The sequence below is a fragment of the Somniosus microcephalus genome, chromosome 8 (genome assembly GCF_052327205.1).
Source record: "Somniosus microcephalus isolate GS21.2 chromosome 8, FLI_Smic_1.0, whole genome shotgun sequence".
Taxonomy (NCBI): domain Eukaryota; kingdom Metazoa; phylum Chordata; class Chondrichthyes; order Squaliformes; family Somniosidae; genus Somniosus; species Somniosus microcephalus.
The window spans coordinates 128,026,439-128,048,336 of record NC_140994.1 but is presented as its reverse complement, the minus strand read 5'-3'; the positions used below and the strand labels follow the sequence as shown (position 1 = coordinate 128,048,336).

At 49.5% G+C, this 21,898-nt stretch overlaps 2 protein-coding genes across 6 annotated transcripts in view; one reads left to right on the top strand and one right to left on the bottom strand.

Annotated features, from left to right (window-relative positions):
- LOC147113783 (transcription factor SOX-30-like) overlaps positions 1–12,247 on the bottom strand; it is a 146,742-nt gene extending 134,495 nt beyond the window's left edge. The window contains exon 1 of the mRNA XM_085995111.1: positions 12,112–12,247. Coding sequence (XP_085851237.1) covers positions 12,112–12,150 — 39 coding nt within the window. The 5' untranslated portion in view covers positions 12,151–12,247. The remainder of the gene's footprint in view (positions 1–12,111) is intronic.
- Positions 12,248–12,584: 337 nt separating this feature from the next.
- Positions 12,585–21,898, top strand: part of thg1l (tRNA-histidine guanylyltransferase 1-like) — a 53,448-nt gene continuing 44,134 nt past the window's right edge. For 2 of the 5 annotated variants that reach the window (XM_085995110.1, XM_085995105.1), the window contains exon 1: positions 12,657–12,731. The gene's annotated coding sequence lies outside the window, so the exon portion shown is untranslated. Of the gene's footprint in view, positions 12,787–12,810; positions 12,934–21,898 lie in introns of those variants that run through there. The other 3 variants (XM_085995108.1, XM_085995106.1, XM_085995109.1) reach the window with 3 other exon arrangements.

The following is a 21,898-nucleotide window of genomic DNA, read 5'->3' as shown; positions in this document are numbered from 1 at the left end:
AGTTAAGAATGCAGAGTATTGGACATTAGTATCCTTTAAACAAGATTAGAAGCCTTTAAATGGAGTAGGAAGGGCAAGTAATAGGGAATGGGAATAAGCAAAAGTTTATCATGTGGACTGAGATCAAAATTCTCTTACAGGGAAACTCCTTAGGCTTTCCTAGGAGTAGACCTAATCTGTATCTATAGTAGATGGAGGATCTTCAATTCAAATAATAATAGAAATGTGTCTGAAGGTAATACATATTTTGGGGATACCTTGTTCTACTTCTTATTGCAATTAATCTTTGTAGTATAGTATTAAAATAGTCTCAGAAAAAAAGAAAGAACATGTATCCGTATAGTACCTATCACCTGCTCAGGACACCCTAAAGCCCTTCATGGCCAATTGCTGTGTGGTCACTGTTATGTGGGTAAATGCAGTAGCCATTTTGCATACAGGAAGTTCCCACAAAGAGAAAATATGATAAACAACCAGTGAATCTGTTTTTGCTGATGTTGGTTGAAGGCTGGCTACGACACACAGAACCTCCCTGATCTTCTTCAGGGAGCCACAGAATCTTTTACATCTAAATATCTCACCTGAAAGACAGCATATCCAACAATGCCGCATTCCTTCAGTACTGTACTGAAGTATCACCATAGATTATGTGCTCAAATCCTGAGTTTGAATCCACAACCTTCTGACAGAGGCAAGAGTGCTACGACTAAGCAAAACAGACAATATATTTGCATATCAAAAGTAACTTGCTTTTGGAAAAACAGCAGTGTGAAAGGAATTAGAAAACTCACTACTACCCAAAACCAATGAAAGTTTAGAATTCAACTTTAAAACAGGCAAATTGTTAATTATATTGAAATACACTATGTTGTATCTATGCTTTAATACGTTCAATTAAGCATGTAGATACGTCGAATTAAATCAGAGTCAGGCAGACAGGCTTCTAACTACGACGTTCTCTTTATTCCTTAAAAATGGCTGACTGCTGCTTTCCCGGGTAATTCCCATAATGCAATGCACATTACATTACCGTATTTACTGGTGTTAAACTCGCACATTACATTACCGTATTGACTGGTGTCAAACTCACAATCAATACACGACATCCCCCTTTTCCTTGGAAACAAACTTGCAGTTTACAAACAGTTGCTTACAATAACACTGCGTAACTTATTTGGTTTATAAACTTTTTACAAACTTGTGTCTTACCACACAACTAAATAATTCCCAGGTTTAAACATTTAACATCACCCATGCAGTTCTCGCAAAGTTTATGTTGTGACATAATCAGACAGTCTTTGGGGTTTTCTTTTAACCCTTTGAGGTCTGGCTGTATTGGGTATGTCTGACATGTTGGTGTCAGTGGGTATTGCCTGTGTCACAGTGGTATGTGTGTCAGGGTCTACTATACTGTCCTCCGTCCCTTGTGATGCCTCCTGCTCATGGAGAGTCTCCTTTGGTCCATTGGTTCTGTATTTCTTCACAAATGTAGTGTTTCTCGAGTAGCATGCTCCTTCTGGAGATTCCACTACTACTTGACTCCCTGTTTTACTCAAAACTTTGTGCGGTGTGGCATTAAAAGTGGCGAACTTGTCCACTTTGTCCTGACATACCAGCACCGTGTCACCAACTTCCACCTCTGAGTATTGTGTTCTCCGCTGTTCATCTGCATATAGTTTGGACTTGCCTTTTTGTTCTGCATCCCGGTCACGTACTTCCATGTCTGCGCGCGACTCTGTGATGTCTGGCAGCTTTCCTCTCATTTTCCGTTTAAAGAGCAGCTCTGCTGGGCTCGTTCCTGTTGTGGCATGGTCAATGCTCCTGTACACAGTCACATATTTTCTAAGTTCACGTTTCCAATCTAGTCCTTCTGACTGAGCAATTCTGATTCTCTTCATCAGCGATGCATTCTGGCGCTCGACTTCTCCGTTAGCCTGAGCCCATTTTGCTGTCGTTTTCAGGTGTTTGATCCCGTTGTTTTCACAGTATTCTTTGAATAATTCTTATCTGAATTGGGGACCATTATCAGATTTGCAGGTGATTGGCAAACCACGACGGCTGAAGATTGACTCTAAACTATCAATAACCTTCTCTGTTGTTGTGGAGGTCATGATGTCGTATTCATAGTAGCGACTATAATAATCAACTACCACAAGAATGGAGTGGTTGGATGGCAAGGGTCCCAGTAAGTCTATAGTTACATCCTGCCAGGGGCCCTCCGGTAATGGTGTTGGTCTCAACAGTTCAGGTGGGTCGGGTCTGGCTACTATCTGACAGCCGTGGCACGCTTTACAGTGTTTTTCAGCTCCCTTGTTCATGCCAGGCCACCAAACCTTGGTTCTGAGATGTTGCTTTGTTCCAACTATTCCCAAGTGTCCTTCATGTGCTAACACCAGGGCTCATGCGTGTAACACTGTGGGTAGCATGATGCGTGTTCCCCGAAGAACTAGGTATCCCATTACACACAGCTCGTTTGCAATTGCTGCATAAGCTTTACAGTTCTCAAAATGTCTATTTGTGATTGCCTTCCGTACCTCAATCAGCTCTGGGTCGGTAGCAGAGGCTTCCTCCACCTCTCTAGTAGTGAGTGCTTTTGGTGTCGCACTCACAGCTACAAATCTCACGTATTCATCTGAGCCATGAGAATGTCTCTCATGTTTTGCTGTCTCCCCCAGCAATCGTGACAGTGGGTCTGCAATGTTTTGCTTGCCTGGAATGTGTATCACCTTAAAATCATACGGCTGTAATCTAAGTACCCATCTCTCTATACAGGCATAGGGTTTAGAGTGTGGGCCGTATATCACTTGTAATGGCTTATGGTCAGTTACCAAGTTAAATTTTCGGCCATACACATATGAATGCAGCCTCTCACAAGCCCATACAAGAGCTAAGGCCTCTCTGTTTGAGAGTATTTCCTCTCACAGTCTGTTAAACTACGACATACATAATATATTGGTACCTCTTGTCCCTGTTGGTTCTGAACTAGTACTGCGCCTAAACCTACAGGACCGGCATCTGCTATCACCTTGGTTGGTGCGTCCTTATCAAAATATGCTAAAGTGCTGGCTCTGGCCAACTCTTCCTTGAGTGCACTGAATGACTGCCTCTGTTGTGATCCAAATTTAAATGGTGTGTCTTTTCTCGTCAGGCGTCGCAGTGGCTCTGATAGCGTTGCAAACTGCGGGATGAATCTGCTACTGTACCCAACGAGTCCCAAGTAACTCCTCACCTCTGTAGCATTCTCTGGTTCCCGAGCTTCTGCCACCACTCGCACTCTCTCTGCTGTTGGTCCGATGCCCTTTTCAGACAACAGGATTCCCATTAAAATCAATCGGTCTATGTTGAATTGGCACTTCTCTAAGTTTAGTGTCAGTCCACTTTCCATTAGTCTGGTCATGACAGCGTGCAGACGTCTGTCGTGCGTTTCCTGGTCGTGTGCATGCACGATAATGTCGTCTGAGATGTTGTCAACACCCTCTATTCCAGCTAAGGCATTAGCTATCTCGTGCTGATATTGCTCACTAGCTGAAGATACACCAAATATCAGCCTCTTGTACCTGTATACTCCGTTATATACTGCAAACGTTGTGATTTCTCGTGACTCAGGGGTCAGTTCTAACTGGTGATAACCCCATTTCAGGTCTAGCTTACTAAACACCATCGAGCCGTTCATACCTTGGAGTATCTCATCAACGGTGGGGATTGGATATCGTTCCCTCACTATTGCCTGGTTTGCTCGTCTCGTGTCTAGGCATAACCTTACATCCTTATCCGCTTTTGGTACAATAACCACAGGATTTACCCATGGGGTGGGACCAGTTACAGGTTCGATAATGTCCATGTCCCTCAATTTTTTTATTTTGGCCTCTACTGCCCCCCTTAAGTTGAATGGTATACGCCCGAGTGGCTGGGCCACAGGCTTCACTTGTGGGTCGATATACAAACTGATCTGTTTTGTGTTCAGCCTTCCTACTCCCTGGAACACCTTTGGATACCGCTGTTCTTGTAGCTGTCTTACATCTACCACAGCTGAGACATCTGCGCCTATTTTTAAAACTCCCAGTTTCATGGCTGTCTCCCTTCCTAGCAACGGTTCTCCATGGCCTTTAACCACAATGAACTCCACCTGCTCAGTTCTCTTACCTATTGTAATCCCACATGTGAATATACCTTTAACTGACAGTGGTCGGCTAGAAGCATAAGAGAATAACTTTCTCTCTGTCTTAGGGACATGTGACTGACACTTAATGTGTTCTGACTTTAATCCTTCCCATGTATTCTCATCTATCACATTATTAGTTGCACCCGAATCAATTAACATTCTCAGGTTTACTCCCCCCACACAAAAGGTAAGTCTCTCTGTCACGTTATTTCCAGTAACAGCAAATGCAAAGTCATTTTGTTCCTCTACCTTGTTCACACTGTGTTTCTTTGTACCCTTTGTGCGGGATACTTTGGAGAAATGATCCTTTCCCTTGCACTTATGACACATTTGTCCGCGTGCTGGGCATTTTGGATCTCTGCCCATGTGGTCTGTGTGTCCACATCTATAACATTTCCTTTCGTTCCATTTGCCATTTCCCTTTGGTTTCTCTGTCGAGCTTTTCGCATAATACCCTCTTTTTTAGAGTAAATTAAGCTGTTGGGGAGTTGAAACCGGAAGTAGAATCCGGGTATAAAAAGGGGCGGGCCTAGAGCTGCAGGCCGAGTGCAATCGCATTGAGTTTAAGCAGACTTTGGTAAGTGGCAGAAAAAGTCTTTTAAGTGCATTTACTGAATTTTAGTGAGTAAAAAAGTGAATTATTTGAAGTAAGTTACATTTTTTAGAGTAAATTAAGCTGTTGGGGAGTTGAAACTGGAAGTAGAATCCGGGTATAAAAAGGGGCGGGCTTAGTGCGGTAGCGCTGAGTGCGGTCGCATTGAGTGTAAGTAGAGTTTGGTAAGTGGCAGAGTTCGGGCAAGTGGGAGGTGAGGGGGCGCTTGTTGCTCTGTTTTGCTTCCCTCTCTCAGGCTAATCCAACACTGCGGACGTGGAGCAGTGAGACAATTCAACCGGACAGGTCCCCCAGACGGCTTCCACGAGGGAGGTTGGTGATCAGCTGGTTGGTAGGTTCTCTTCCTTCTCTTCTATACCTTTAAGTTGGTAAGTCCTATTAAATAGTGGTGTAATATTATCATCTATATCGGGGCAGAGGGTCTTCATAACTAATAATAAGAAATTTAATTAATTACACAGATATGGGTGAACAGGTGATGTGTCACTGTTGCGAAATGTGGGAGCTGGTGGACCCCATTGAGGCTCACGGTGATTACATTTGCGATAAGTGTTTGCTGCTAGAGGAACTCAAGCTCCATGTTAAAGAGCTTGAGACCGAGCTTCAGACACTGCGACACATCAGGGAGGGGGAGAAGTTCCTGGACTCTATGTTTCAGGAGGTGGTCACACCTATGAAATTAATTACTGCAGATGTAGTCCGTGGTCAGGGACAGGACGGTGTGACTACAAGTGAGGAAGGTACAGGGATCCAGGATGTAGTGTTGAAGGAGCCGCAGCCCTTGCTCTTGTCAAGCAGGGTTGAGGTTCTTACTCCCTGTGAGGGCAGGAGCGGGGACTGCAGGGAGGATGAGCAACCTGGCCACAGCACCGTGGTACAGGGGGCCATTCAAGTGGAGGGAGTAAAAAGAAATGTTGTAGTGGTAGGGGATAGTACCATTAGGGGGATAGATAGGGTTCTCTGCAGTCAAGAGCGGGAGTCCTGAAGGCTGTGTTGCCTGCCCGGTGCCAGGGTTAAGGACATCTCTTCTGGGCTGGAAAGAAACTTGGAGTGGGAGGGGGAGGATCCAGTTTGTCGTGGTCCATGTTGGTACAAACGACGTAGATAGGACAAGGAAGAAGGTTCTGTTAAAGGAGTATGAGCAGCTAGGGGTCAAATTAAAAAACAGAACCTCAAGGGTAATAATCTCTGGGTTATTACCTGAGCCACGAGCGAATTTGGCTAGGATAAATAAAATTAAAGAGTTAAATGCGTGGCTCAAAGACTGGTGTGGGAGAAATGGGTTTTGCTTCTTGGGACACTGGCACCAGTACTGGGACAGGAGGGAGCTGTTCCGTTGGGATGAACTCTACTTGGCCAGTGCTGGGACTAGAGTCCTGGCGAATCATATAACTAGGGCTGTAGAGAGGGCTTTAAACTAATTAGTGGGGGGGAGGTTTCTAGAGAGTAAATAACAGAAATGACAACGGAGAAGGTCATAGACTTAGGTAGCAGTCGGGAAATTAAAAAACAGAACGTGTCAGGAAGGGACAGAAGGTATGGAGTAAAAGGTAAAGTAGTAAAAGGGGAAAAAACAGGAACTAAGTGTCACAAAACATATTTCAAAGTTCTTTATCTGAATGCACGTAGCATTCGTAACAAAATGAATGAGTTAACGGCACAAATAACTACATATGGGTATGATCTTGTGGCCATTACAGAAACATGGCTGCAGGGTGACCATGACTGGGAATTAAACCTACCAGGTTATTTAACAATCAGGAAGGACAGGCAGGAAGGGAGGGGAGGTGGGGTGGCTATGTTAATAAAGGAAGGAATCACTATACTACAGAGAAATGATATTGGGTCAAAGGAGCAGGATAGTGAAACAGTTTGGGTAGAGATAAGGAATAATAAGGGGGAAAAACACTAGTGGGCGTAGTCTATAGGCCTCCGAACAGTTGCAACTCTGTTGGACGGAGTATTAATCAGGAAATAGTTGAGGCTTGTAATAAGGGAACAGCTATAATTATGGGGGATTTTAACTATCATATTAACTGGACAAATCAAATTGGGCAGAGCAGCCTTGAGGATGAGTTCATTGAGTGTATTAGGGATGGGTTTCTTGAGCAGTATGTAACTGAACCAACCAGGGGGCAAGCAACCTTATATTTGGTCCTGTGTAATGAGACAGGATTAATTTAAATGTCCCAGTAAAGAATCCCCTTGGAATGAGTGACCATAACATGGTTGAATTCCATATTCAATTAGAGGGTGAGAAGGTTGGATCTCAAACAAGCGTGCTGAGCTTGAATAAAGGAGACTATGAAGGTATGAGAGCGGAATTGATTAGAGTGGACTGGGAAAATAGATTAAAGGGTAAGCCGGTACATGATCAGTGGTGTACATTTAAGGAGTTATTTTACAACTTCCAAAAAATATATATTCCACTGAGGAAAAAAGGGTGTAAAAGAAAAGATAGCCATCCGTGGCTAAGTAAAGTAATTAAGGATAGTATCCGACTAAAAACAAGGGCATATAAGGTAGCCAAATCTAGTGGGAGGATAGAAGATTGGGAAGTCTTTAAAAGACAGCAAAAAATAACTAAAAGATTGATTAAGAAAGGGAAGATAGATTATGAAAGTAAATTAGCAAAAAATATAAAAACGGATAGCAAAAGTTTCTATAGTTATATCAAAAGAAAAAGGGTGGCTAAAGTAAATGTTGGTCCCTTAGAGGATGAGACTGGGAAATTAATGGTGGGAAACATGGAGATGGCAAAAACGCTGAACAAATATTTTGTATCAGTCTTTACGGTAGAGGACACTAAGAATATCCCAACACTGGACAAACAGGGGGCTCTAGGGGGAGAGAAGCTAAATATGATTAAAATCACTAAGGAAGTGGTACTCGGTAAAATAATGGGACTTAAGCCGGATAAATCCCCTGGACCTGATGGCTTACATCCTAGGGTCTTGAGGGAAGTGGCGGTAGGGATTGTGGATGCATTGGTAATAATTTTCCAAAACTCCCTGGACTCAGCAAAGGTCCCGGCAGATTGGAAAACTGCTAATGTAACACCCTTATTTAAAAAGGGTAGTAGGCAGAAGGCTGGAAACTATAGACCTGTTAGCCTAACATCTGTGGTTGGTAAAATGTTAAGAGTCCATTATTAAGGAGACAGTAACGGGACATTTGGATAAACATAATTTAATAGGACAAACTCAGCATGGTTTCATGAAGGGGAAGTCATGTTTGACAAATTTGCTTGAGTTCTTTAAGGAAGTAACATACAGGGTGGATAAAGGAGAACCAGTGGACGTAGTGTATTTAGACTTCCAAAAGGCATTTGACAAGGTGCCACACAAAAGATTATTGCTCAAGATAAAAAATCACGGGATTGGGGGTAATATTCTGGCGTGGGTGGAGAATTGGCTCTCTAACAGAAAGCAGAGAGTTGGGATAAATGGTTCATTCTCAGACTGGCAATCAGTAACTAGTGGTGTTCCGCAGGGGTCAGTGCTGGGTCCCCAACTCTTTACAATCTATATTAATGATTTGGAGGAGGGAACCGAGTGTAACATATCAAAGTTTGCAGATGATACAAAGATGGGAGGGAAAGTAGTGAGTGAGGAGGACATAAAAAACCTGCAAAGTGACATAGACAGGCTAAGTAAGTGGGCAGAGATTTGGCAGATGGAATACAATACTGGAAAGTGTGGGGTTATGCACTTTGGCAGGAAAAATCATAGAGCAAGTTATTATCTTAATGGCAAGAAACTGGCAAGTACTGTAGTACAAAGAGATCTGGGGGTCCTGGTGCACGAAATTCAAAAAGTTAGTATGCAGGTGCAGCAAGTGATCAAGAAGGCCATTGGAATGTTGGCTTTTATTGCTAGGGGGATAGAATATAAAAACAGGGAGGTATTGCTGCAGTTATACAAGGTATTGGTGAGACCGCACCTGGAATACTGCATACAGTTTTGGTGTCCATACTTAAGAAGACATACTTGCTCTCGAGTCAAAAAGCTGTAGAAGCTACATCATTACATAAATTTAAAACAGAAATAGACAGTTTCTTAGAAGTAAAGGGAATTAAGGGTTACAGGGAGCGGGCAGGGATTTGGACATGAGTCTAGGTTCGGATCGGTCATGGCCCTGTGGGTAGCGGAGCGGGCCCAGGGGCCGTGTAGCCTGATCCTGCTCCTATTTCGTGTGTCTAATTCCGTTAGATTCAGGAGATGGTTCGGTGATAGTGGATTGGCGGTTAGGATCAGATCAGCCATGATCTTATTGAGTGGCGGAGCAGGCTCGAGGGGCCGATTGGCCTACTCCTGCTCCTATTTCTTATGTTCTTATGTACAAAGAAGGTTCACTCGGTTAATCCCGGGGATGAGGGGGTGGTCATATGAGGAGAGGTTGAGTAGATTGGGACTCTACTCATTGGAGTTCAGAAGAATGAGAGGCGATCTTATTGAAACATATAAGATTGTGAAGGGGCTTGATCGGGTGGATGCGGTGAGGATGTTCCCAATGATGGGTGAAACTAGAACTAGGGGGCATAATCTTAAAATAAGGGCCTGCTCTTTCAAAACTGAGATGAGGAGAAACTTCTTCACTCAGAGGGTGGTAGGTTTGTGGAATTTGCTGCCCCAGAAAGCTGTGGAAGCTACATCATTAAATAAATTTAAAACAGAAATAGATAGTTTCCTAGAAGTAAAGGGAATTAAGGGTTACGGGGAGCGGGCAGGAAATTGGACATGAGTCTAGGTTCGGAATAGTCATGGCCCTGTGGGTAGTGGAGCGGGCCCAGGGGCCGTGTAGCCTGGTTCTGCTCCTACTTCTTGTGTTCTAATTCTGTGTTAGATTTCAGGAGATGGTTTTATTCCTGTTCTGGCTGGGGTGGAGATCGCCTTTACAGAAGGTAAGTACTGTAGAAAATATAGGGACAGAGTGATCTCCTGGAAGAGTTTCGATCGCCTAGATGGGTCGGAGAGGAATTTCCCAGATTTTTTCTCCCAAATTGGCCATTGGGTTTTTTATCCGGTTTTTCGCCTCTCCCGGGAGATCACATGGGTTCGGGTGGGATGGAGAGTGATAGAAGATTTGAGGTTAGGATCAGATCAGCCATGATCTTATTGAATGGTGGAGCAGGCTCGAGGGGCCGATTGGCCTACTCCTGTTTCTATTTCTTATGTTTCTTCTTTCTTATGTTCTGTTTAACACGACGAACAGTATCTGTCTCCGCCTTCTCTGTACATGACATGGCTGACATCTGCTCCTCGACGTTTTCACATAGTGAGGCCAATTGTAACGTGCGGGCGAGCATTAGACCATGCCCTTCCTCTAGCAATTTCCTCCACACATAGGCTGACATGCACCTACTCAGGATAGCGTCTCTGATTTAATTATCCGCATCCCCCCCAAAAGCACAGTCTTTAGCAGCCTGCCGCAAGCGAGTAGCAAATTGTTGCACAGTCTCACCTGTCTTCTGGGACAACTTATGAAAAGTCTGCCTAGCAAATGCTGCGTTGACCTGGGGCACGAAGTAGTGATTCAAAGCACTAACCGCCGCCGTGTAGTCTGCTGGCTCTCCTGTGTCCGGTAGAGTCGAAAAGATATCCTGGACATCTGGTCCTGCTAGGTGTAGAAGTAGAGCTCTTCTCCTCTGCTTCATGGCAGCTGTAGAGGTATCGTCGATAATGAGTCCTTTGCCGTCAGCATAAAGCTCAAAAGATGTTAACCACCTCATCCATCTTGGACCCAACGTAGCTGGCTCGGCGAAACATGCAAAATTTTGAATGCCAGTCTTCTCCATCCTAGCTAACTAAAACTTGGGCAACTACCTTTTTAAAAATGATTCCTGTTCGTTATCCTCGTCGCCAATGTTGTATCTATGCTTTAATACGTTCAATCAAGCATGTAGATACGTCGAATTAAATCAGAGTCAGGCAGACAGGCTTCTAACTACGACGTTCTCTTTATTCCTTAAAAATGGCTGACTGCTGCTTTCCCGGGTAATTCCCATAATGCAATGCACATTACATTACCGTATTTACTGGTGTTAAACTCGCACATTACATTACCGTATTGACTGGTGTCAAACTCGCAATCAATACATGACACACTTGTACTTTACTTTAAAGGTCTTTAAGAAGTTTACCTTGACAGTTCCTACGTGATGTAGTCCAAGTCTCATCTGCACCTCTTTTCCACACAAAATGTCAGAATGTCAGCAATATGAAATGCCAGATTCCCACACTGACTGTCCCATTTTCTGGTAATCAAGTGCAGATTATCACTCAATAAATTTGCAATGCTTACATCACAATTGGTAATCCCTCAGTGAGCATGTCATCCCACCTTAACTGCATGGAGTATCCTGACTGTCAATGCCTGCTAGTATATCCAGCGCAGACCAAAAACACCGGAAGTGCAAAGTAGTAATACTGCCCAAATTGACGGAATTATACTATCTCAACTTGGGGTTCAGATTCTGGTTATAAACCTCTTGAATTTTTGTCCTGTGGTTTAAAACACCATCAGGACTCTTGGACGGGACTACAGTTTAGAAAACACTCATAGATATCCATTATTCTCTCATTCCCCCTTCTCTGATAAATAAATGCAGCACATCACCTCATATGTGAATCTTGGCACAGGTTTAAGATTGGGCAACACTTGTTCTCCCATAACAATAATTGAAACACTGCACTCATTCTTGCTAATGTTAGACATTCATAACATGACATAATGTTTCTTTTGTACTAAATGCATCATTCCCATGGTTAGGTATTACTGTACCCTACATACAAGACCAAACTTTGGAGCCTCCCAATTAACCACCAATTGCACATTAAGTGTTTACAAGCTCACTACACAGCTCATTTCTTCCATAACTTTTTAAGTTTTAGGGGAGGAGTAGGCAAATGAGGGATCCCATATCAGCTGTTAGAGGAAGTTAGTAAGAGTAAATAGCAATGCACATAATCTACTTAAAACTTTAAACATTAATTATTCCATAACAATTTATAACTGAAATGCAAAATAGAAAGAGGGCACATTTGAACAGACAAAAAATGGTTACAGAGAACCCATCAAGTTTTGACAGCTTGTTAGTTGTCTCTCATCCAAGATGATACTACCAAATATTATATTTATATAAATTATCATTTTTTTATGTAATAGAAAAAGTCAAAATTTCTTATTTGGTACCATTGGTTTTGGGTGTGATGGTTGAGCATAAATCCACCTCATTTTTACCCTCTTTTCTGTTAAAAGTTTCATTTTGTATTTGACAACCTTTCTCAATGCCGTTTTTCACCTGCAGTGTCTCCTCTTCTGCCTCCCGTTTTACCTGGATTGCTTTATTCTGAGATGCCTCCATTGTGATCATTATTTTATTGTGATCTCAGTCAATGGGGTCCTTCTTCACTCAACACTCACTCCCCCTTTTGTTGGGTTTATTTCGTTGGTAACAAACGGATCGAACCTTTTTGAAAATCATTGGCACAGCACGTGTCCCGGCGCAGCGTCACAATCGGGAGGGAGAGTGACGCCACAGTTGGGCGGGGCCGGGTGGCCCGTGACGATTGCAAGAAAAGGGGCGGGGCGTGTCAATCATCACCCCGGGTTACCGTACTGTACCACTGCGGCAGGGGGGAGGGGGGGAATAAAATCTAGAATCGTATTGGCGCAGAAAAATACTCGGGGCTCAGGTCAGTGGGAGATAGAGTTGTTAATAAATACAATAAAATGTAGGTGAATGTTTAATTAACTCATCTACTTGCCTATTTGATTTATTTTGTTATTTATTATGAGAAAAGTAAACCCTTTCTGGAAGTGGTTCCGCTCGGCCTGCTCTGACTCTGGCCGCGAGGCCTGCGGTTCCGCGCGGCTCACACAGAGCCTGTGGTGAGTGAGCAGAGTGGGGAGCCATTTGGGTGGGGATTGGAGCCGCTTATTTACAGGGAGAAGGTAACAGTGATTTGCCGCATCAGCTGAAGCCCGCACAGCCCCGACACTGAGTGAGGTAGGATAGTGTGAGCCCCGCCCCTGCGATGGAGAAGCAGGTCTGGGAGCTCGCGGGGGCAGCACGGAGATGGGGGTTCTACATTGCAGCAGTGACTGCACTTCCAAAATACTTCACTGGCTGTGAAGCGCTTTCGGACGTCGCAAGGTCGTGAAAGGCGTCATAGATGCAAGTCTTGCTAGGGGCAGCGCAGCGGGGAGATAAGGGGTGACATTGCGGACAACACTGGGGGTTGATTCTGGGGAGGTAGAGCTGACGCTGGGGGTTGATTCTGGGGAGGTAGAGCTGACGCTGGGGGTTGATTCTGGGGAGGTAGAGGTGACGCTGGGGGTTGATTCTGGGGCGGTAGAGGTGACGCTGGGGGTTGATTCTGGGGAGGTAGAGGTGACGCTGGGGGTTGATTCTGGGGCGGTAGAGGTGACGCTGGGGGTTGATTCTGGGGCGGGAGAGGTGACGCTGGGGGTTGATTCTGGGGAGGTAGAGGTGACACTAGGGAGGTGGGGCGAAGTTGGGGAGATACTGGGGGTTGGGGAGACACTGCGGAGGTGGGGGTTGGGGTGACCCTGGGGAGGTAGGGTGTGAACGGGGGGACCCTGGGGAGGTAGGGTGTGAACGGGGGGGACCCTGGGGAGGTAGGGTGTGAACGGGGGGGACCCTGGGGAGGTAGGGTGTGAACGGGGGGACCCTGGGGAGGTAGGGTGTGAACGGGGGGGACCCTGGGGAGGTAGGGTGTGAACGGGGGGGACCCTGGGGAGGTAGGGTGTGAACGGGGGGGGGGCGTGACCCTGGGGAGGTAGGGTGTGAACGGGGGGGCGGTGACCCTGGGGAGGTAGAGGTGACACGGGGGGTAGAGGCGACTGGGGGGTGACCCTGGGGAGGTAGGGGTGACTGGGGGGGTAGAGGTGACTGGGGGGTGACCCTGGGGAGGTAGGGGTGACTGGGGGGGTAGAGGTGACTGGGGGGTGACCCTGGGGAGGTAGGGGTGACTGGGGGGATGACCCTGGGGAGGTAGAGGTGACTGGGGGGGTGAGCCTGGGGTGGTAGAAGTGACTGGGGGGATGACCCCGGGGAGATAGGGGTGACCCTGGGGAGGTAGAGGTGACTGGGGGGGTGTGACCCTGGGGAGGTAGAGGTGACTGGGGGTGACCCTGGGGAGGTAGGGGTGACTGGGGGGGTGACCCTGGGGAGGTAGAGGTGACTGGGGGGGTGACCCTGGGGAGGTAGAGGTGACTGGGGGAGTGACCCTGGGGAGGTAGGGGCGACTGGAGGGGTGACCCTGGGGAGGTAGGGGTGACTCTGGGGAGGTAGGGGTTACCGGGGGGGTGACCCTGGGGAGGTAGGGGTGACTGGGGGGGGGTGACCCTGGGGAGGTAGAGGTGACTGGGGGGGGTGACCCTGGGGAGGTAGAGGTGACGGGGGGTGACTCTGGGGAGGTAGAGGTGACTGGGGGGGTGACCCTGGGAAGGTAGGGGTGACTGGGGGGGTGTGACCCTGGGGAGGTAGAGGTGACTGGGGGGGTGACCCTGGGAAGGTAGGGGTGACTGGGGGGGTGTGACCCTGGGGAGGTAGGGGTGACGGGGGGGCGGGGTGACCCTGGGGAGGTAGGGGTGACGGGGGGGCGGGGTGACCCTGGGGAGGTAGGGGTGACTGGGGGGCTGACCCTGGGGAGGTTTGGGTGACCCTGGGGAGGTAGAGGTGACTGGGGGGATGACCCTGGGGAGCTAGGGGTGACGGGGGGATGACCCTGGGGAGCTAGAGGTGACTGGGGGGGGGGGGGGGGGGGTTGGTGACGCTGGGGAGGTAGAGGTGACTGGGGGGGGGGGGGGTGACATTGGGGAGCTAGGGGTGACTGGGGGGGTGACCCTGGGGAGGTAGGGGTGACTGGGGGGGTGACCCTGGGGAGGTAGGGGTGACTGGGGGGGGTGACCCTGAGGAGGTAGGGGTGACTGGGGGGGTGACCCTGGGGAGGTAGCGGTGACTGGGGGGGGTGACCCTGAGGAGGTAGGGGTGACTGGGGGGGTGACCCTGAGGAGGTAGGGGTGACTGGGGGGGTGACCCTGGGGAGGTAGGGGTGACTGGGGGGGGTGACCCTGAGGAGGTAGGGGTGACTGGGGGGGGTGACCCTGAGGAGGTAGGGGTGACTGGGGGGGGTGACCCTGAGGAGGTAGGGGTGACTGGGGGGGTGACCCTGGGGAGGTAGAGGTGACTGGGGGGGTGACCCTGGGGAGGTAGCGGTGACTGGGGGGGGGGTGACCCTGAGGAGGTAGGGGTGACTGGGGGGGTGACCCTGAGGAGGTAGGGGTGACTGGGGGGGTGACCCTGAGGAGGTAGGGGTGACTGGGGGGGTGACCCTGGGGAGGTAGCGGTGACTGGGGGGGGTGACCCTGAGGAGGTAGAGGTGACTGGGGGGGTGACCCTGAGGAGGTAGGGGTGACTGGGGGGGGTGACCCTGAGGAGGTAGGGGTGACTGGGGGGGGTGACCCTGAGGAGGTAGGGGTGACTGGGGGGGTGACCCTGGGGAGGTAGAGGTGACTGGGGGGGTGACCCTGGGGAGGTAGCGGTGACTGGGGGGGGTGACCCTGAGGAGGTAGGGGTGACTGGGGGGGTGACCCTGAGGAGGTAGGGGTGACTGGGGGGGTGACCCTGAGGAGGTAGGGGTGACTGGGGGGGTGACCCTGGGGAGGTAGCGGTGACTGGGGGGGGTGACCCTGAGGAGGTAGAGGTGACTGGGGGGGTGACCCTGAGGAGGTAGGGGTGACTGGGGGGGTGACCCTGAGGAGGTAGGGGTGACTGGGGGGGTGACCCTGAGGAGGTAGGGGTGACTGGGGGGGTGACCCTGGGGAGGTAGCGGTGACTGGGGGGGGTGACCCTGAGGAGGTAGAGGTGACTGGGGGGGTGACCCTGAGGAGGTAGGGGTGACTGGGGGGGGTGACCCTGAGGAGGTAGGGGTGACTGGGGGGGGTGACCCTGAGGAGGTAGGGGTGACTGGGGGGGTGACCCTGGGGAGGTAGAGGTGACTGGGGGGGTGACCCTGGGGAGGTAGCGGTGACTGGGGGGGGTGACCCTGAGGAGGTAGGGGTGACTGGGGGGGTGACCCTGAGGAGGTAGGGGTGACTGGGGGGGTGACCCTGAGGAGGTAGGGGTGACTGGGGGGGTGACCCTGGGGAGGTAGCGGTGACTGGGGGGGGTGACCCTGAGGAGGTAGAGGTGACTGGGGGGGTGACCCTGAGGAGGTAGGGGTGACTGGGGGGGGTGACCCTGAGGAGGTAGGGGTGACTGGGGGGGTGACCCTGAGGAGGTAGGGGTGACTGGGGGGGTGACCCTGAGGAGGTAGGGGTGACTGGGGGGGGTGACCCTGAGGAGGTAGGGGTGACTGGGGGGGTGACCCTGGGGAGGTAGCGGTGACTGGGGGGGGTGACCCTGAGGAGGTAGAGGTGACTGGGGGGGTGACCCTGAGGAGGTAGGGGTGACTGGGGGGGGTGACCCTGAGGAGGTAGGGGTGACTGGGGGGGTGACCCTGGGGAGGTAGCGGTGACTGGGGGGGGTGACCCTGAGGAGGTAGAGGTGACTGGGGGGGTGACCCTGAGGAGGTAGGGGTGACTGGGGGGGGTGACCCTGAGGAGGTAGGGGTGACTGGGGGGGTGACCCTGGGGAGGTAGCGGTGACTGGGGGGGGTGACCCTGAGGAGGTAGGGGTGACTGGGGGGGGTGACCCTGAGGAGGTAGGGGTGACTGGGGGGGGTGACCCTGGGGAGGTAGAGGTGACTGGGGGGGGGGTGACCCTGAGGAGGTAGAGGTGACTGGGGGGGTGACCCTGAGGAGGTAGGGGTTACTGGGGGGGGTGACCCTGAGGAGGTAGGGGTGACTGGGGGGGTGACCCTGGGGAGGTAGCGGTGACTGGGGGGGGTGACCCTGAGGAGGTAGGGGTGACTGGGGGGGGTGACCCTGGGGAGGTAGAGGTGACTGGGGGGGGGGGGTGACCCTGAGGAGGTAGAGGTGACTGGGGGGGTGACCCTGAGGAGGTAGGGGTGACTGGGGGGGGTGACCCTGAGGAGGTAGGGGTGACTGGGGGGGTGACCCTGGGGAGGTAGCGGTGACTGGGGGGGGTGACCCTGAGGAGGTAGGGGTGACTGGGGGGGGTGACCCTGAGGAGGTAGGGGTGACTGGGGGGGTGACCCTGGGGAGGTAGCGGTGACTGGGGGGGGTGACCCTGAGGAGGTAGGGGTGACTGGGGGGGTGACCCTGGGGAGGTAGGGGTGATTGGGGGGGTGACCCTGGGGAGGTAGAGGTGACTGGGGGGTGACCCTGGGGAGGTAGAGGTGACTGGGGGGGTGACCCTGGGGAGGTAGAGGTGACTGGGGGGTGACCCTGGGGAGGTTTGGGTGACCCTGGGGAGGTAGAGGTGACTGGGGGGTGACATTGGGGAGGTAGGGGTGACTGGGGGGGTGACCCTGGGGAGGTAGGGGTGACCCTGGGGAGGTAGAGATGACTGGGGGAGGTGACCCTGGGGAGGTAGGGGTGACGGGGGGGGCGGGGTGACCCTGGGAAGGTAGGGGTGACTGGGGGGGTGACCCTGGGGAGGTAGGGGTGACGGGGCGGGGGGGGAGTTGACCTTGGGGAGGTAGGGGTGACGGGGGGGGCGGGGTGACTGGGGGTGGTGACCCTGGGGAGGTAGGGGTGTCTCGGGGGTGGGGGGAGGGGTGACTGGGGGGGTGACCCTGGGGAGCTAGGGGTGACTGGGGGGTGACCCTGGGGAGCTAGGGGTGACTGGGGGGTGACCCTGGGGAGGTAGGGGTGACTGGGGGTGGTGACCCTGGGGAGGTAGAGGTGACTGGGGGTGGTGACCCTGGGGAGGTTTGGGTGACCCTGGGGAGGTAGAGTTGACATTGGGGTGGTAGGGGTGACATGGTGGAGCAGCACTGGGGAGGTAGGGGTGACTGGGGGGATGACCCTGGGGAGGTAGGGGTGTCTCGGGGGTGGGGGGAGGGGTGACCCTGGGGAGGTAGAGGTGACTGGGGGGTGACCCTGGGGAGGTAGGGGTGACTGGGGGGGGTGACCCTGGGGAGGTTTGGGTGTCCCTGGGGAGGTAGAGTTGATATTGGGGTGGTAGGGGTGACATGGTGGAGCAGCACTGGGGAGGTAGGGGTGGCACTCGGGTAGCAAGAGACGGGGTTGGGTACAGCGGGTGGTGGTGGGGGGAAGAAGTGGCTTTACTGCCCTGTTAGTGCTAGGAAATTTTCAAGCAGCCAGTTTGAGCATCAAATACTCCTTCTACACTGTCCCATGAAACACTGCCAGGGCAGCTACAGCATGGGTTAGAGACAGAGTAAAGATCCTTCTACACTCTTCCAAGGAGCCCAGTCTCAGAAGACTGCATCAGTATGACAATTTTTCACTTCCAGCAGTAGCCACCCTGTGGTCACTGACTGATTTTTTGCTAATTTGTTGATCAGTCTTAAGTGGCAGTGTCTTTGTTGCAGTCTGACCGGAGCTTTCCTCCTGTGTGGCTGCTCTCACACGCTTCACCTGTGCTCCTCTGCTCTGCATTTAGTACTGTTTTTAAATTACTAATAGCTGATAATATTTGACAGGAATGGAAAAAAAATGGACTCCGCCACCTGAAGTCAGATACTGCTTGACAGACTGAAGCGTATGACAACTGTAAGGTTCATAATAAAGTAGAGAACCAAGCTGAATATAGAAAGTACAGAGGAGATCTAAAAAAGGGAATAACATAGTCAGAGAGAATATGAGAATAGATTAGCAGTTAACATAAAGTGGAATCCAAAAGTCTCTCATAAAAACATAAATAGTAAAAAGGTAGTCATAAATAGTGAAAGGGTAGTCAAAGGAAGGATGTGGCTGAAAAGGAGATCTTGTGGAGGGAGAGGGCATGGCTGAGTTACTAAATGAGTACAAGTTGAGCATCCAAAATCTGGACTCCGGGACAATTGGTGGCAGGATCGTCTGGAATCCGGACACCCTGTCAAACCACAACCTGGGCCCAGGCATTTCCGGACTCGGAATGTGTTTCTGATGTCCGAAGTCCAGAAACGCCCGAGCCCTGGTTGCGATATTTCCAGAATTCGGACATCAGAAACACGTTCCAAAGTCCGGAAAAACACGAAAACCGGCTCAGCCTCGGTCCCGAGGTTGCCAGATTCGGGATGCTCAACCTGTACTTGCACCTGTTTTCATTAGAGAAGCGGAAACTGCCAATGTAGCAGTAAGGGAGGAGGCATTAGCAATATTGGATACAATAAAATAGTTAAAGAGGTACTTAAAAGGTTGGCAGTGTTCAAAGTAGAAAAGTCACCCTGTCCGGATGGGATGCATCCGAGGTTACCAAGGGAAGTAAAGGTACAAATTGTGGAGGCTCTGGCCACAATCTTCCAATCCCCCTTCGATATGGGGGTGGTGCCAGAGGACTGGAGGATTGCAAATGTTGCACCCCTGCTTAAAAAAAGGGGAGAGGGATGAACCTGGCAACTAGAGGTCAGTCAGTCTAACGTCGGTGGTGGGGAAACTTCTGGAGACAATAACCCGGGACAAAATTTACTGGCATTTGGAAAAGTATGGGCTAATAAATGAAAGCATGGATTTGTTAAAGGCACATCGTGGTTGATTAACTTGATCGAGTTCTTTGACGAAGTAATGGAGAGGGTTGATGAGGGTAGTGTACATATGGACTTTCAAAAGGCATTTGACAAACTACCATATAATAGACTTTGCAAATTAAAAGCCCGTGGGATTAAAGGGACAGTGGCAGCATGGATACAACACTGGTTAAGGGACAAAGCAGAGAGTAGTGGTGAATGGTTGTTTTTCAGACTGGACGGAAGTATACAGTGGTGTTCCCCAGAGGTCAGTATTAGGACCACTGCTCTTTTTGATATATATTAATGACCTGGACTTTGGTATACGGAGCATCATTTCAAAGTTTGCAAATGATATGAAACTCAAATGTAGCAAACAGTGAGGCAGGTAGTAACAGACTTCAGAAGGACATAGACTGGTGAAATGGGAAGATACATGGCAGATGAAATTTAATGCAGAGAAGTGTAAAGTGATATATTTTGGTAGGAAGACTGAGAGGCAATATAAACTAAATGGTGCAATTTTAAAATGGGTGCAGGAACAGAGAGACCTGGGGGTGTATGTACACAAATCTTTGAAGGTGACAGGACAAGTTGAGAAGGCTGTTAAAAAAGCATATGGATCCTTGGCTTTATTAAAGGAGGCATAGAGTACAAAAGCAAGGAAGTTATGCTAAATGTTTATGAAACACTGGTTAGGCCTTGGCTGGAGTATTGTGTTCAATTCTGGGCACCACACATTAGAAGGGATAAGAGAGGGTGCAGAAGAGATTTACTAGAATGGTACCAGGGATGTGGAAGGATGCGGGACTTCAGTTAGGTTGAGCGACTAGAGAAGCTGGGATTGTTCTCCTCGGAGCAAAGGAGATTTGATAGAGGTGTTGAAAATCGTGTTGCTACAGTAAATAAAGAGAAACTGTTTCCAGTAGCAGAAGGATCTGTAACCAGAGGACACAGATTTAAGGTGATTGGCAAAAGAACCAGAGGCGACATAAAGATACTTTTTTTTTTAACTCGGCGAGTTGTGATCTGGAATGGAATGCACCACCTGAACGGGTGGCGGAAGCAGCATCAATCGTAACATTCAAAAGAGAATTGGATAAATACTTGAAGGGGGTAAAAGTTACATTGCTATGGGGAAAGAGCAGGGGAGTGGGATTCATAGAATGGTTACAGCACGGAAGAAGGCTATTTAGCTTGTCGAGCCCGTGCCGACTCTCAGCTAGTCACACTTCCCTGCCCTTTCCCCGTAGCCCTGCAAATTTTTTTTCTTCAGATACTTAACCAACTCTCTTTTGAAAGATAAGATTAAGTCTGCCTCCACCAGCCTTTCAGGCAGTGCATTCCCGATCTTAACCACTCGCTGCGTAAAAAAGTTTTTCTTACGTCGCCTTTGGTTCTTTTGCAAGTCACCGTAAATCAGTGTCCTCTGGTTCTCGACCCTTCTGCCAATGGGAACAGTTTGTCAATCTCTACTCTGTCCAGACGCCTCATGATTTTGAACACCTCTATCAAATCTCCTCTCAATCTTCTCTGCTCTAAAGAGAACAACCCCAGCTTCTCCAGTCTATCAACGTAACTGAAGTCCCTCATCCCTGGAATTATTCTCGTAAATCTTTTCTGCACCCTCTCTAAGGCCTTCACATCCTTCCTAAAGTGTGGTGCCCAGAATTGGACACTGTATTTCAGTTGGGGCCAAACCAGTGTTTTATACAGGTTCTTTATAATTTCCACACTTTTGTACTCTATACCTCTATTTATGAAGCCCAGGATCCCGTAAGCCTTTTTAACTGCTTTCTCAACCTGCCCTGCCACCTTCAACGATTTGTGCACACATACCCCAAGGTCGCTCTATTTCTGCACCTCATTTAGGAATGTAACCTTTAGTTTATATGTCCTCTCCTCATTCTTTCTACCAAAATGTATTACTTTGCAGTTTTCTGCATTAAATTTCATCTGCCACGTGTCCACCCATTTCACCAGCCTGTCTGTCTTCCTGAAGTCTATCACTTTCCACCTCACTGTTCACTATACTTCCAAGTTTTGTGTCATCTGCAATTTTTGAAATTGTGCCCTGTACACCCACATTCAAGTCATTAATATATATCAAGAAAAGCAGTGGTCCTAGAACCGACCCCTGGGGAACACCACTGTATGCCTTCCTCCAGTCCAAAAAACAACCGTTCACCGCTACTCTCTGTTTCCTGCCACTTAGTCAATTTCGTATCCATGCTGTCACTGTCCCTTTTATTCTATGGGCTTAATTGGATAGCTCGACCAAAGAGCCGGCACAGGCATGATTGGCCGAATGGCTTCCTTCTGTGCTGTATCATTCTTTGATTCAAACCAGGAGGCCAGCTGTGAGCAGGCAAAGAGGGGAAACTGAGAAATTACAGCACAGGACGATGCCTTCAGCCCCTGGTGCTGGCGCTCTCTCCTCTCGCCCCCAGATCCTTTTATATTCCTCCTTTTCAGATATTTCTCCCTTTCTCTTTCATGTTAAATATTACTCTCTAC